Here is a 15,027-nt window from a genome sequence, read left to right as displayed (position 1 = left end):
TTGGGGGGGGGGGGGTGGGAGTGGGGACGATCTCGGAAACTTACCAGGTGATGCAGGAGGAGGAGGAGGCCTCGGTGGTGGAGTTGAAAGGTAAGTGGGAGGAGGAACTGGGAGAGGAGATCGAAGAGGGGACGTGGGCAGATGCCCTAGGGAGGGTGAACTCTTCCTCTTCGTGCGCGAAGCTCAGCCTCATACAGTTTAAGGTGCTGCACAGGGCACACATGACCAGGACAAGGATGAGCAGGTTCTTTGGGGGTGAGGACAGGTGTGTTAGGTGGTCAGGGAGCCGAGCAAATCACACCCATATGTTCTGGGCATGCCCAGCGCTGGAGGAATTTTGGAAGGGCGTAGCGAGGACAGTGTCGAGGGTGGTAGGATCCAGGGTCAAACCGGGCTGGGGGCTCGCAATATTTGGGGTGGCAGAGGAGCCGGGAGTGCAGGAGGCGAAAGAGGCTGGAATTCTGGCCTTTGTGTCCCTGGTAGCCCGGCGAAGGATTCTCCTTCAGTGGAAAGATACGAGGCCCCCAAGCGTGGAATCCTGGATCAGCGATATGGCAGGGTTCATTAAATTGGAGAGGGTGAAATTCGCCTTGAGAGGGTCGGTACAAGGGTTCTTTAGGCGGTGGCAACCGTTCTTAGACTTCCTGGCAGAACGATAGACATTGGTCAATGGCAGCAGCAGCTCGGGGGGGGTGGGGGGGGGGTTCACTTTATTTTTGTTTATGTTATTTACACTGGAAGGGTCTGAGGGGGTGTATACACCTGTTGTCTTAAGTCGGGGTGTTAATGTTAATTTATTATTTAGGCACGGGGGGGGGGGGGCGGGAAGGGGTTTGGGGGGTTGCTTTTTTAGATTGTGTTTTGTACTTAACCCTGTTGGGTTCTTTTTTCTTTCTCATTTTGCTATTGCTATTTTATGAAAACCTTTAATAAAAATTATTTTTAAAAACAGAAGACAGATTACCACCACTTTCTCAAGGGGGGCAATAAGTGCTGATCTAGCCAGCAAAACCCACATTCCATAAATACATTTCAAAAATTGTATTCCATTCTTGATCAGAATATTGGACTTACTATTTCAACAAAAACTTCAAACGTAGCCTTGAGATTAATGGTAGAAATTAGTCGGCAATGTTATGGCCCTTATAGTTAACACAGCACTATCAAATTCCCCTTTCTGACCTTTCAATAGAGATATTAAACCGTTGAAAATTACAGCTCTGATAAGTACTTTGGGGTTTGCTGGGAGCAAGATTTGGTAGAAGTTCATTAAGTAAGGCTCCGATGAAAAACATCCCTACCTTTAAAATCAGTTGTGCGTAGAAAACCCGAGAGAATCTTTCTGGGTTTCTTTTAATGCACAGGTTCCAAAATTCAGGATGTTTAAGTTGCCATGCACAGAACATGAAAGTAGCAATATATAGGATGTACAGGTTGCAGCATGGCTGTCCGTAAACTTAAGATCAAAGGGAGGACAAATGCAGAGGTCTTTGCTTAAAGTTTCATACAAAGGAAAGATAACACCTTCAAATGATCTGTGGGAGACTTACCGAGTCCGGATCCCTCTGCTGTTCGAGAAAGGCCGAGAATTCGACGAGTCTAAGTTTCGACGTTCCAATGGAACGGCCTTGCCATGCTGGGACTGATGGGGTTGGGGCCGCTGTGGACTCATAACCTGGACACAGAAAATATAACAAAATATATGACTCCCCTTAATACATGTAACCACAAGATAAGAACATGGAATTATTCAACCACAGAGGGCCATCGTACCTGCACTGACTCTTTGAAAGAACTAGCTTTTAATTGTTCTCTAATATGTCACTATCCTGCACCAGCCCTCATGAAAGAATCCAAGAAAGCAGCAGCCATAAGAATTAGGAGCACAAGAAGGCCATTTGTCCAATCGAATTTACCCTGCCATTTAATGAAATCATGACTGATCCGGTGTGATAATCCACAACTCCACTTTTCCACTTACCATCAGATTCTCCAGGAAACCAAAGTATGAGATAATATAAAACCTTAGAACAAATAACAATTTTGGATTATCAGCTGACCATTGCACTTTTAACACAAGAATTATCCCAGGGGATGTCACAAATCATCATCAGGTTGAAGGAAAATTGGTCACAGGGGTACCCAAAAAGCTGGTGAGCTATGTGCTCAGAGTAGGCTCTTAAAAAGGTGGTGAGCAGTTTAGAAAGAGGCAAAGAGAGAGGGGGGGTGGGGGCAGTGAGAGAGAGGGGGGATAGAGAGAGAGAGAGAGAGAGAGAGAGGGGACGATAGAGAGAGAGAGAGGGGGGAGGGGCGCAGAGAGGGGGTCGCAGAGAGGGGGGGTCGCAGAGAGGGGGGGGCGCCGAGAGGGGGGGGCGCCGAGAGGGGGGGGCGCCGAGAGGGGGGGGCGCCGAGAGGGAGGGGCGGCGAGAGGGAGGGGCGGCGAGAGGGAGGGGCGGCGAGAGGGAGGGGCGGCGAGAGGGAGGGGCGGCGAGAGGGAGGGGCGGCGAGAGGGAGGGGCGGCGAGAGGGAGGGGCGGCGAGAGGGAGGGGCGGCGAGAGGGAGGGGCGGCGAGAGGGAGGGGCGGCGAGAGGGAGGGGCGGCGAGAGGGAGGGGCGGCGAGAGGGAGGGGCGGCGAGAGGGAGGGGCGGCGAGAGGGAGGGGCGCCGAGAGGGAGGGGCGCCGAGAGGGAGGGGCGCCGAGAGGGAGGGGCGCCGAGAGGGAGGGGCGCCGAGAGGGAGGGGCGCCGAGAGGGAGGGGCGCCGAGAGGGAGGGGCGCCGAGAGGGAGGGGCGCCGAGAGGGAGGGGCGCCGAGAGGGAGGGGCGCCGAGAGGGAGGGGCGCCGAGAGGGAGGGGCGCCGAGAGGGAGGGGCGCCGAGAGGGAGGGGCGCCGAGAGGGAGGGGCGCCGAGAGGGAGGGGCGCCGAGAGGGAGGGGCGCCGAGAGGGAGGGGCGCCGAGAGGGAGGGGCGCCGAGAGGGAGGGGCGCCGAGAGGGAGGGGCGCCGAGAGGGAGGGGCGCCGAGAGGGAGGGGCGCCGAGAGGGAGGGGCGCAGAGAGGGTGGGGGCGCAGAGAGGGGGGCGCAGAGAGGGGGGGCACAGAGAGGGGGGGCACAGAGAGGGGGGGCACAGAGAGGGGGGCACAGAGAGGGGGGCACAGAGAGGGGGGCACGGGGGGGGGCGCAGAGGGGGGGGGGGCGCAGAGAGGGAGGGGCGCAGAGAGGGAGGGGCGCCGAGAGGGAGGGGCGCCGAGAGGGAGGGGCGCCGAGAGGGAGGGGCGCCGAGAGGGAGGGGCGCCGAGAGGGAGGGGCGCCGAGAGGGAGGGGCGCCGAGAGGGAGGGGCGCAGAGAGGGAGGGGCGCAGAGAGGGAGGGGCGCAGAGAGGGAGGGGCGCAGCGAGGGAGGGGCGCAGCGAGGGAGGGGCGCAGCGAGGGAGGGCGCAGCGAGGGAGGGGCGCAGCGAGGGTCGGGCGCAGCGAGGGAGGGGCGCAGCGAGGGAGGGGCGCAGCGAGGGAGGGGCGCAGCGAGGGAGGGGCGCAGCGAGGGAGGGGCGCAGCGAGGAAGGGGCACCGAGAGGGAGGGGCACCGAGAGGGAGGGGCACCGAGAGGGAGGGGCACCAAGAGGGAGGGGCACCAAGAGGGAGGGGCACCGAGAGGGAGGGGACGGAGTATATGAGCGAATTTGAGAAAGTGAGTGAGAGAGAGTGGGAGGGAGAGAGTGGAGAGAGAGAGAGAGAGAGAGGGAGAGAGTGAAAGAGAGAGGCAGGCAAGCAGAGAAAAAATGAGGATAGAAAAGACGGAAGAAAAAAAGTGTATTTCTTACCTGAAATTGGTGTTGTAACTGCTGGTTGGCCTGCATATGGCTGTTGAGCAAAGGGCTTCACACTGGAGGAAAATAAAGTGAATGTAAGTGTACGCCAATCATCACAACAAACTGGAATCACAATAAATAATTCCAAAGGTTCACACTGTAAAATAGTAAGAACTAACATACAGTCCATGGATTGAACCAGAATCTATCCCGGGACTCAACTAAAGAACAAAGAAAAGTACAGCACAGGAACAGGCCCTTCGGCCCTCCAAGCCCGTGCCGACCATGCTGCCCGACTAAACTACAATCTTCTACACTTCCTGGGTCCGTATCCCTCTATTCTCATCCTATTCATGTATTTGTCAAGATGCCCCTTAAATGTCACTATCGTTTCTGCTTCCACCACCTCCTCCGGTAGCGAGTTCTAGGCACCCACTACCCTCTGCGTAAAAAACTTGCCTCGTACATCTACTCTAAACCTTGCCCCTCTCACCTTAAACCTATGCCCCCTAGTAATTGACTCCTCTACCCTGGGGAAAAGCCTCTGACTATCCACTCTGTCTATGCCCCTCATAATTTTGTATACCTCTATCAGGTCTCCCCTCAACCCCCTTCGTTCCAGTGAGAACAAACCGAGTTTATTCAACCGCTCCTCATAGCTAATGCCCTCCATACCAGGCAACATTCTGGTAAATCTCTTCTGCACCTTCTCTAAAGCCTCCACATCCTTCTGGTAGTGTGGCGACCAGAATTGAACACTATACTCCAAGTGTGGCCTAACTAAGGTTCTATACAGCTGCAACATGACTTGCCATTTCTTATACTCAATGCCCCGGCCAATGAAGGTAAGCATGCCGTATGCCTTCTTGACTACCTTATCCACCTGTGTTGCCCCTTTCAGTGACCTGTGGACCTGTACACCTAGATCTCTCTGACTTTCAATACTCTTAAGGGTTCTACCATTCACTGTATATTCCCTACCTGCATTAGACCTTCCAAAATGCATTACCTCACATTTGTGCGGATTAAACTCCATCTGCCATCTCTCCGCCCAAGTCTCCAAACAATCTAAATCCTGCTGTATCCTCTGACAGTCCTCATCGCTATCCGCAATTCCACCAACCTTTGTGTCGTCTGCGAACTTACTAATCAGACCAGTTAAATTTTCCTCCAAATCATTTATATATACTACAAACAGCAAAGGTCCTAGCACTGATCCCTGCGAAACACCACTAGTCACAGCCCTCCAATTAGAAAAGCATCCTTCCATTGCTACTCTCTGCCTTCTATGACCTAGCCAGTTCTGTATCCATCTTGTCAGCTCACCCCTGATCCCGTGTGACTTCACCTTTTGTACTAGTCTACCATGAGGGACCTTGTCAAAGGCCTTACTGAAGTCCATATAGCCAACATCCACTGCCCTACCTGCATCAATTATCTTTGTGACCTCCTCGAAAAACTCTATCAAGTTAGTGAGACACGACCTCCCCTTCACAAAACCATGCTGCCTCTCACTAATACGTCCATTTGCTTCCAAATGGGAGTAGATCCTGTCTCGAAGAATTCTCTCCAGTAATTTCCCTACCACTGACGTAAGGCTCACCGGCCTGTAGTCCCCTGGATTATCCTTGCTACCCTTCTTAAACAGAGGAACAACATTGGCTATTCTCCAGTCCTCCAGGACATCACCTGAAGACAGTGAGGATCCAAGGATTTCCGTCAAGGCCTCAGCAATTTCCTCTCTAGCCTCCTTCAGTATTCTGGGGTAGATCCCATCAGGCCCTGGGGACTTATCTACCGTAATATTTTTTAAGACACCCAACACCTCATCTTTTTGGATCTCAATGTGACCCAGGCTATCTACACACCCTTCTCCAGACTCAACATCTATCAATTCCTTCTCTTTGGTGAATACTGATGCAAAGTATTCATTTAGTACCTCGCCCATTTCCTCTGGCTCCACACATAGATTCCCTTGCCTATCCTTCAGTGGGCCAACCCTTTCCCTGGCTACCCTCTTTCTTTTTATACGTGTAAAAAGCCTTGGGATTTTCCTTAACCCTATTTGCCAATGACTTTTCGTGACCCCTTCTAGCCCTCCTGACTCCTTGCTGAAGTTCCTTCCTACTTTCCTTATATTCCACACAGGCTTTGTCTGTTCCCAGCGTTTTAGCCCTGACAAATGCCTCCTTTTCCTTTTTGACGAGGCCTACAATATCTCTCGCTATCCAAGGTTCCCGAATATTGCCATATTTATCCTTCTTCCTCACAGGAACATGCCGGTCCTGAATTCCTTTCAACTGACACTTGAAAGCCTCCCACATGTCAGATGTTGATTTACCCTCAAACAGCCGCCCCCAATCTAGGTTCTTCAGTTCCTGCCTAATATAGTTATAATTAGCCTTCCCCCAATTTAGCACATTCACCCTCGGACCACTCTTATCCTTGTCCACCAGCACTTTAAAACTTACTGAGTTGTGGTCACTGTTCTCGAAATGCTCCCCTACTGAAACTTCTACCACATGGCTGGGCTCATTCCCCAATACCAGGTCCAGTACAGCCCCTTCCCTCATTGGACTGTCTACATATTGTTTTAAGAAGCCCTCCTGGATGCTCCTTACAAACTCTGCCCCGTCTAAGCCCCTGGCACTAAGTGAGTCCCAGTCAATATTGGGGAAGTTGAAGTCTCCCATCACCACAACCCTGTTGTTTTTACGCTTTTCCAAAATCTGTCTACCTATCTGCTCCTCTACCTCCCGCTGGCTGTTGGGAGGCCTGGAGTAAACACCCAACATTGTGACTGCACCCTTCTTATTCCTGATCTCTACCCATATAGCCTCACTGCCCTCTGAGGTGTCCTCCCGCAGTACAGCTGTGATATTCTCCCTAACCAGTAGCGCAACTCCGCCACCCCTTTTACATTCCCCTCTATCCCGTCTGAAACATCTAAATCCTGGAACGTTTAGCTGCCAATCCTGCCCTTCCCTCAACCAGGTCTCTGTAATGGCAACAACATCATAGTTCCAAGTACTAATCCAAGCTCTAAGTTAATCTGCCTTACCCGTAATACTTCTTGCATTAAAACATATGCACTTCAGGCCACCAGACCCGCTGTGTTCAGCAACTTCAGCCTGTCTGCTCTGCCTCAGAGCCATACTGTCCCTATTCCCTAGTTCTCCCACAATGCTCTCACCTTCTGACGTATTGCTCCCGTGCCCACCCCACTAATCTAATCTAACATGATTAATTCCCAGCAACCATTCCAGGGAATATGGTCAGAGGCATTGCAGCCACAATGACCTTTCTATTTCTTACCGGTCAGATTGCTGTTTGAATATAGTGGGCCAATTTGCACACAGAAAGCTCCTACAAACAGCATGGTCATTAACTGTCACCAGATAATCTGCTGGCTGGGGGATAACTATTGGTCAGGACACTGGAGAGAACTTTCCTGCTCTTCTTTGAAATAGTGTTATGGGATTACTGATGTCCACCATAGGGGGCAAACGTGGCCTCACTTTAACGTCTTATTAGAAAGACAGCATCTCTGACAGTACAGCACTCTCTCAGTGCAGCACTGGCAGTGTCATCCTGGATTATGGGGGGAGCTCAAACCAGCAACCTTCTGATTCGGAAGTGAGAGCGCCACCTACTGTACCACAGCTGGCACCTACAAAGATCTTCCCATCTCAGATGTAGTGATTTTAAAACATGTTAATGTTGCAAATCCACTCAAAAGTATTTTAAGCAGTGACCTGTGATGATCTGGAACGCAATGTCAGAAGGAGCGATGGAAGCAGATTCAATGCAACTTTCAATAAGAAATTGGATAAATATCTGAACAGGAAAGATTTGCAGGAATGGGGGGGAAATAATAATAATCTTTATTGTCACAAGTAGGCTTACATTAACATTGCAATGAAGTTACTGAGAAAAGCCTCTAGTCGCCACATTCCGGCGCCTGTTCGGATACACAGAGGGAGCATTTAGAATGTCCAATTCACCTATCAGCACGTCATTCGGGACTTGTGGGAGGAAACCGGAGCACCCGGAGGAAACCCACGCAGACACAGGGAGAACGTACAGACTCCGCAGACAGTGACACAAGCCAGGAATCGAACCTGGGACCCTGGCGCTGTGAAGCAACAGCACAAACCACTGCTACCGTTGCAGAGTAGCTAATATAACCCCATTATTTTTAAAAGGGAGGTAAAGATAGAACAGGGAATTAGAGACCAGTCAGCCTGGCATTGGGTAGAGTAGGAAATTCGGGAGTCCACTATCAAAGATTTTAATAATAATAATCTTTATAGCAGATCACCTGGAGTGGGAATAATTGGATAGTTCTTTCAAAGAGCCAGCATGGGCACAATGGACTGAATGGCCATGTTTCTATGCTGCATCATTCTAGGAACAAAAAAAAAAGATGCACGAATGCCAATTTTCTGGGTGTTCAGCAGCTCGCGAGCAAGAAAGCATCTTTCAAATTCAGTATAAAAAACCCTCCAAAGGCTCTAATGCAATTTGAACACTTTTACAGTAGAGCAAATCTCTCAATTATTTGCAAACCCAGAATCTGGAAAAGGGGAGATCCTAATGATTATAGGTTAAGATCACAGTACATGGTCTGTAATGTAAAGTTTCTGAGGAGGTCGCTTGCAAAACCTTGACTGAATAAACCATGATATGACATCCAACCAGCTGGAGAGAGGAAATGGAAGCCAAAAGAGAAAATACTGGAAATTCTTAGCAGGTCTGGCAGCATCTGTTAGGGGAGAAAAGAGCAAACGTTTCGAGTCCAGATGGCCCTTTGTCAAAGCTTTGACAGAGGGTCACCTGGACTCAAAGCTTTAGCTCCTTTCTCTCCTTACAGATGCTGCCAGACCTGCTGAAATTCTCCAGCATTTTCTCTTTTGGTTTCAGATTCCAGCATCCGCAGTAATTTGATTTTATCCAGGGGAAATGGAAGTTGGGTTGGTAGGAAATAGATGGGGATATTTTGGATTCACTCTTGGCTCAAATAAAAACTTATTACAATTTGTTTGTTTTACTTACTCTTGTGAGGATCCTGGTTGCCCTGTTGGTATCACACTGTGCCAGAACTGGAGAAAACAGAAAACAAGTCAAAGAAATGAACAGCATTAACAAGGGAACAAGATTATGACAGATCTTTAAAAATATGGTGAAATAAATCATAGAACCAAGAGAAAAATCAGGTTTTCAGATGTAACTTACACAGAATCTAAAAATGTACAGCACAAAAGGAGCATACTTGTCCCATCTTGGCTTGTGCTAGCATTTTGAAAGAGAAAGTCAAAACCATAACATGATGATAGGCCAAATATTGAATATGTTGGCAAGTTTTAAAATGGTTCAGACATCATTTGAAAGCACTGACTGATACAACCAGCGACTGTCAGTGACCCTGTTTGAGGGGTTGTTCGTCGCAGGGAAGGGGGGAGGTGAAAAAGGGGGAAAATCTGCACAGATTGTTGGGAAGTATGTTTCCCGGGGTGTTTATTCGCTGTAACCGGTTTTGATACATGTTTGCAATAGCATACATTTTTAAAAAAAGATACAACCAGCGACAAGAGAACCTGACATTGGATGCCGCTCGTACTGTCCATCAGGACCAGGGCGAGAAATCATGGGCCCTGGTGCTTCCCCTGTTTCTGGGCCCCCAATCCAACCTCTGCCCCGTCATCCCCTTTAACCCTCCCCCTCAATCATGCACGTTGAACATGTCTTCGGCTGTGTGAGTTTAAGAGAGGGCGCAGGTTAAAGCCTGATACAAAATGACAGCGCTAGCATCAAACCAATATTACTCACTGATTGACGTTATGAATTGCCTACTCAGCATATTTCAGGGAAACGTTAGGCGTGTGTCAGTAACCCTTTCCCAATATGGCATCCGGCAGACTTTGTATTATAAGTACGTACATGTTCAACAATACATTTCAGAAATTAAAGGGCCTCATAGCACACATAAAGTCCAATTTCGTCACCAGAATCCAGTCTTTTCCATTTCTGAATCTTGTCAAGTCTAAACTCGGTGTCAGAATTCCCTACATAATTTACCTACAAAAGTACTTCAGTAGCTGAAAAGTACTTTTGGGAGATTGTGAAAGGCACTCTATAAAAGCAAGGTTGTTTCTATTTAAAACTTCTACAAAACACAGACACCAAAGTAAGATACGTGTCCAATAGGTAACATAAAATATAAGCATGAACTTTAAATCCAGTCATATCAACAAGGAACTCAACTGAACAACTGGAGAAAATAACCTGAAAATTTGCTATTCTTAGGTCATGGCTTGGAAAAGAATCCTGCATCTCTGAACTTCTGCTCATAATTGTTCAGACTATACCACTTCCTGGAATTACAGTCTTGTATCATTACCAAGAATTATTTTCCCTTCTCTCTCATGAACCACTCAACCCTGTCTTGCCTGTTGCATTGTGTTGCGTTCCTTCAATGCGCCTGTGCAGGGTGGAGTCGTTGGCACAAGAGCGTGACCAAGGGTGGGCAGTGTCACCCAGAATGCACCCTATCAAAACAAATGGCCAAATGGACTCCGACTCCAGAAAAGTTGGATCTCGAGTGCTGGAACTTTGTCCCAGAGCAGAGCAATGGATGTTCCAGACTTTGAGGAGTCAATGTAACCATTTGCTCGCACACAAGGCGTGAGGAGGCCACTTGCAATAGATAGGGGTGGTGCTGCCAATGACAGCAAAAGCAAAAGCAGTGAGTTGTGCCTGGGCCTCCACAGGCCACCACTGTGTCTTGTGCACCCGCTCCTCCTGGGCTCTGCTGCCAACATTCTAGCCTAGCTAGCAAACCTTCACCTCCCCCCTCCCACCCACCATCTCTACCCCACCATCCCCCATTCCCCCCATCTCCCACCATCCCCCATCCCCCCCAAACCAGTAAATCTGTTCCTTCATTCGATTCAATAATGTCTGGTCTCTATCTAAACTCCATTTCCTACCCCAGGTTCCTCATCCTTTGATACCTTTAACTGACAAAAATCTATCAATCAGTCTTGAAAATTTGAACTGGTCCCAGTATCTAGCCTTTAGGGGTTAATGAGTTCCAGATTCCCACTATCTTTTGAATGAAATCATCGCTTCCCAATTTCACTCTTGAATAGACGAGCTCTAATTAAAGATGGCATCCTTTTGTTCTATACTCCCTACCAGAGGAAATGGTTCCTCTTTATCCATCAAATCTCATGATCATTTTAAACACATTGATTAGATTACCTCTCAACTTCGTGGGAATACCATCGCTTGAATTTACATAGCACCTTTACCATGCCAAGTTAATACAAACTGAGCTCATAATTTAACACTTTAAGCTCTGATAATAAGCACCAGAGCCTGGCAGACCCAATTCAAAGTCTTGCTTTAAAATCATGTCACTTACCCCAGGTGCTGCTTGAAAGGATGGGCGAGCGATGCCTGGTAGGCCCAGCTTGTGCTGGATGGTTGTCGCTGATACGATCTGTGCAGAAGACATTGCTGCCATGCTCTGAAGGGCTTTGTCCTTCACCGCTTGATCCTTGAAAAACAACACAACACACTCTTACACCAGGTTCTACTTACAAAGGAATCTACTGCTCTGCTGCCTCTAGAGTCTCATGCTTTGCCCAATAACCCCAAAACAAGCAATAATTTCCAAAATATATATATGTTTAAAATGAGGAAACATATTAAATCTGACTTTGTTGACTCTGTCACTTGCATGAACTCAAACAAAATTTCCCATTTTTTTTTTTAAGTTTAAAAAAATTATTTAAAAAAATAAATTTTGGAGTACCCAATTCTTTTTTTTAAACCAATTAAGGGGCAATTTAACGTGGCCAATTTACCTACCCTGCACATCTTTTTGCGTTGTGGGGGTGAGACCCACGCAACGCGGGGAGAATGTGCAAACTCCACATGCACAGTGACCTGGGACTGGGATTGAACCCGGGTCTTCGGTGGCGTGATGCAGCAGTGGAAAGTGCCCATTTTAAATGCCCTCTCCCAACCCTTGTTTCGTATTCTCTCTGTTCTTCACGAGACCATGCTGAGTTCACAAAATCGCAAAGCACAAAAAGAGGTCATTTTACCGAAAGTGCTTGTGCTGGCTTGTTGGAAGCGCCACTTGGTCCCACTTACCCCAGTTCTATCCCCATAGTCCTATAAATAATTTCCCTTCAAATATACATTCAGTCTCCTTTTGAAAGTCACTACTGAACCTTGCTTCCATCACCCTTTCAGGCAGAACTTTCCAAATCCTAAACATCTCACAGTGTAAAAAAATTGTCATTACCCCATCCTCGGCTTACTGACCCCTCCTCCCAAAGGAAACTGCTTTGCCGTATCTACTCTCATCAAAACTCTTCAAATAATTAATCTGAATGTTCCTTTTAATCCAACTGTTATTGGATGTGTCTCAGGTGCGGCATTCAAGGTTTTGATCGTTGTTTGTTGTGTGTTCCATGAACGGAAGCCATTTCTATAGATGAGCAAATGCTTCAGAAATCGCTCCTGGATGATAGTACATGACGAATGCATTCGAGTGGCTTTCCATTGCAACACAAGTGTTTGCACATTTGTTTTAAATGGGTGGGTGGAGTGGATGCTTAAGCTGGTGGATGGGGTGCTGATCAAGCGGCTTGCTTTGTCATGGATGGTGTAGAGCTGGAGTGTTGTATCTGCATTCATCCAGGAAAGTGGAGAGTATTCCATCTCACTCCTGACTTGTAGATGGTAGGTAGGCTTTGGGGAGCCAGGGCATGAGTTATGCACCGCACAATTCCCAGCCTCTGACTGTCGTGTTAAGCACACTGAGATAACACGGGCTGCAACTGGAAGCAGCTTTAACTGAAAGATACCCCATACCTTGAAATTAGTTCAATCTGATTTATTGAACCTTTCACACAGTTCTCTGTGAGTTCGACTCTCTGCTAACCTAAGTGTGATTACTCTGTCTGGCTGAACCAGACTAGCTCTTGCCACGTGTTGGAGGTGTTTTGTGATATATACACCCTGACTCACTCTGTAGATGTCCCTAGTGGAAAGAGGCGGAGTGTGAGTGCCTTCTGCCTTTTATAGTGGGAAACCACCCCCAAGTGTTCTGCCTGCTGATTGGTTATGTCCTGTTCTCTGTGTTCATTAGCTGCCTGTCTGTATCTCATTATGTGCATGTCTCCATATCATGACATCTCCCCTTTTGAAATGTTTTTTCGTAACATATGTGAAAGTATTTACTTTTTTAAAAATATATATTTATTAAAGTTTTTTGACACAATTTTTCTCAATTACAAACAATAATCCCCCCCCCCACCCCCGTAACAAAAAAAAAAGAAAAATCGCGCAGAGCAAGATATATACATGGCAAAATGATATATTTACACAGTTTTGTACACTGGCCCTCACCCGTACGTTGCTAGTTTCCCCAACCCTTCATGTTATCTCTTGCTCATCCACCCTCCCAGGCAGTCCCCCCTTTCCCCGCCCCCTCCCAGGACATCCCCTCCACCCCCCCCCCCCCAAGGTTGCTGCTGCTGCTGACCGACCTTCCTCTAACACTCTGCGAGATAGTCTAGGAACGGTTGCCACCGCCTGTAGAACCCCTGCGCAGACCCTCTCAAGGCGAACTTAATCCTCTCCAACTTTATGAACCCAGCCATATCATTTATCCAGGCCTCCAGGCTGGGGGGCTTCGCCTCCTTCCACATTAGCAAGATCCTTCGCCGGGCTACTAGGGACCCAAAGGCCAGAATGCCGGCCTCTTTCGCCTCCTGCACTCCCGGTTCGTCCACTACTCCAAATATTGCTAGCCCCCAGCTTGGCTTGACCCGGACTTTCACCACCTGAGATATTGCTCCCGCCACTCCTCTCCAGAACCCCTCCAGTGCTGGGCATGACCAAAACATATGTACATGGTTCGCCGGGCTCCCTGAGCACCTTCCACATCTATCCTCTACCCCAAAGAACCTACTCAACCTCGCCCCCGTCAAGTGCGCTCTGTGGACCACCTTAAATTGTATCAGGCTGAGCCTGGCACACGAGGAGGAGGAATTAACCCTACCTAGGGCATCAGCCCACAGACCTTCCTCGATCTCCTCCCCCAGCTCCCCCTCCCATTTACCCTTCAACTCTTCTACCAGCGCTTCCCCCTCTTCTTTCAACTCCTGGTGTATTTCCGACACCTTGCCCTCCCCGACCCATACACCCGAGATCACCCTATCTTGAACTTCTTGCGCCGGGAGCAACGGGAATTCCCTCACCTGTCGCCTCACAAAAGCCCTCACCTGCATATATCTAAAGGCATTTCCCGGGGGTAACCCGAACTTCTCCTCCAGTGCCCCTAGGCTCGCAAACGTCCCGTCGATGAACAGGTCCCCCATTCTTCTAATCCCCGCCCGATGCCAGCTCTGGAACCCCCCATCCATCTTCCCCGGGACAAACCGGTGGTTACCCCTGATCGGGGACCACACCGATGCTCCCATTGCACCCCGGTGCCGTCTCCACTGGCCCCAGATCCTTAGCGTTGCGGCCACCACCGGGCTCGTGGTATACTTTTGTCGGCGAGAGCGGCAGCAGTGCCGTCACCAATGCCCCCAGGCTCATTCCTTTACAGGACGCCATCTCCATCCTCTTCCATGCTGCCCCCTCTCCCTCCATAACCCACTTGCGGATCATCGCCACATTTGCTGCCCAGTAGTAGCTCCCCAGGTTTGGCAGCGCCAACCCTCCTTGGTCCCTACTGCATTCCAGGAACCCTTTTCTTACTCTCGGGGTCTTATTCGCCCACACAAACCCCATAATACTCCTGCCTACTCTCTAAAAAAAAAGGCCATAGTGATCACGATGGGAAGGCACTGAAACACGAACATAAACCTCGGAAGGACCACCATTTTGACCGACTGCACTCTACCCGTCAGCGAGAGCGGTAACATGTCCCATCTTTTGAAATCCTCCTCCATTTGCTCCACCAACCTCGTCAGATTCAGTTTATGTAGGGTCCCCCAACTCCTGGCTATCTGGATCCCCAGATACCGAAAGCTCCCCTCCACCCTCCTCAGCGGTAGGTCCCCTATCCCTCTTTCTTGGTCCCCCGCCTGTAATACAAAGAGCTCACTCTTCCCTACATTGAGCTTATAGCCCGAAAACTCCCCAAACTCCCTTAGAGTCTGCATGACCTCCACCATCCCCTCCATTGGATCCGTCA

At 49.2% G+C, this 15,027-nt stretch overlaps 1 protein-coding gene across 3 annotated transcripts in view; it reads right to left on the bottom strand.

Moving 5' to 3' along the window:
- tead1a (TEA domain family member 1a) overlaps window positions 1-15,027 on the bottom strand; it is a 356,877-nt gene that overhangs the window by 59,886 nt on the left and 281,964 nt on the right. For all 3 annotated transcript variants that reach the window (XM_072466178.1, XM_072466177.1, XM_072466179.1), the window contains exons 6-9: window positions 11,230-11,364; window positions 8,859-8,905; window positions 3,816-3,877; window positions 1,551-1,675 (exon numbers count right to left, since the gene is read on the bottom strand). In XM_072466178.1, coding sequence (XP_072322279.1) covers window positions 1,551-1,675; window positions 3,816-3,877; window positions 8,859-8,905; window positions 11,230-11,364 — 369 coding nt within the window. The remainder of the gene's footprint in view (window positions 1-1,550; window positions 1,676-3,815; window positions 3,878-8,858; window positions 8,906-11,229; window positions 11,365-15,027) is intronic.

Source organism: Scyliorhinus torazame, chromosome 10 (genome assembly GCF_047496885.1).
Source record: "Scyliorhinus torazame isolate Kashiwa2021f chromosome 10, sScyTor2.1, whole genome shotgun sequence".
NCBI classification, from domain to species: Eukaryota; Metazoa; Chordata; class Chondrichthyes; order Carcharhiniformes; family Scyliorhinidae; genus Scyliorhinus; species Scyliorhinus torazame.
Note: the sequence above shows the minus strand (reverse complement) of the source record. Positions and strands in the feature narration are given on the sequence as shown.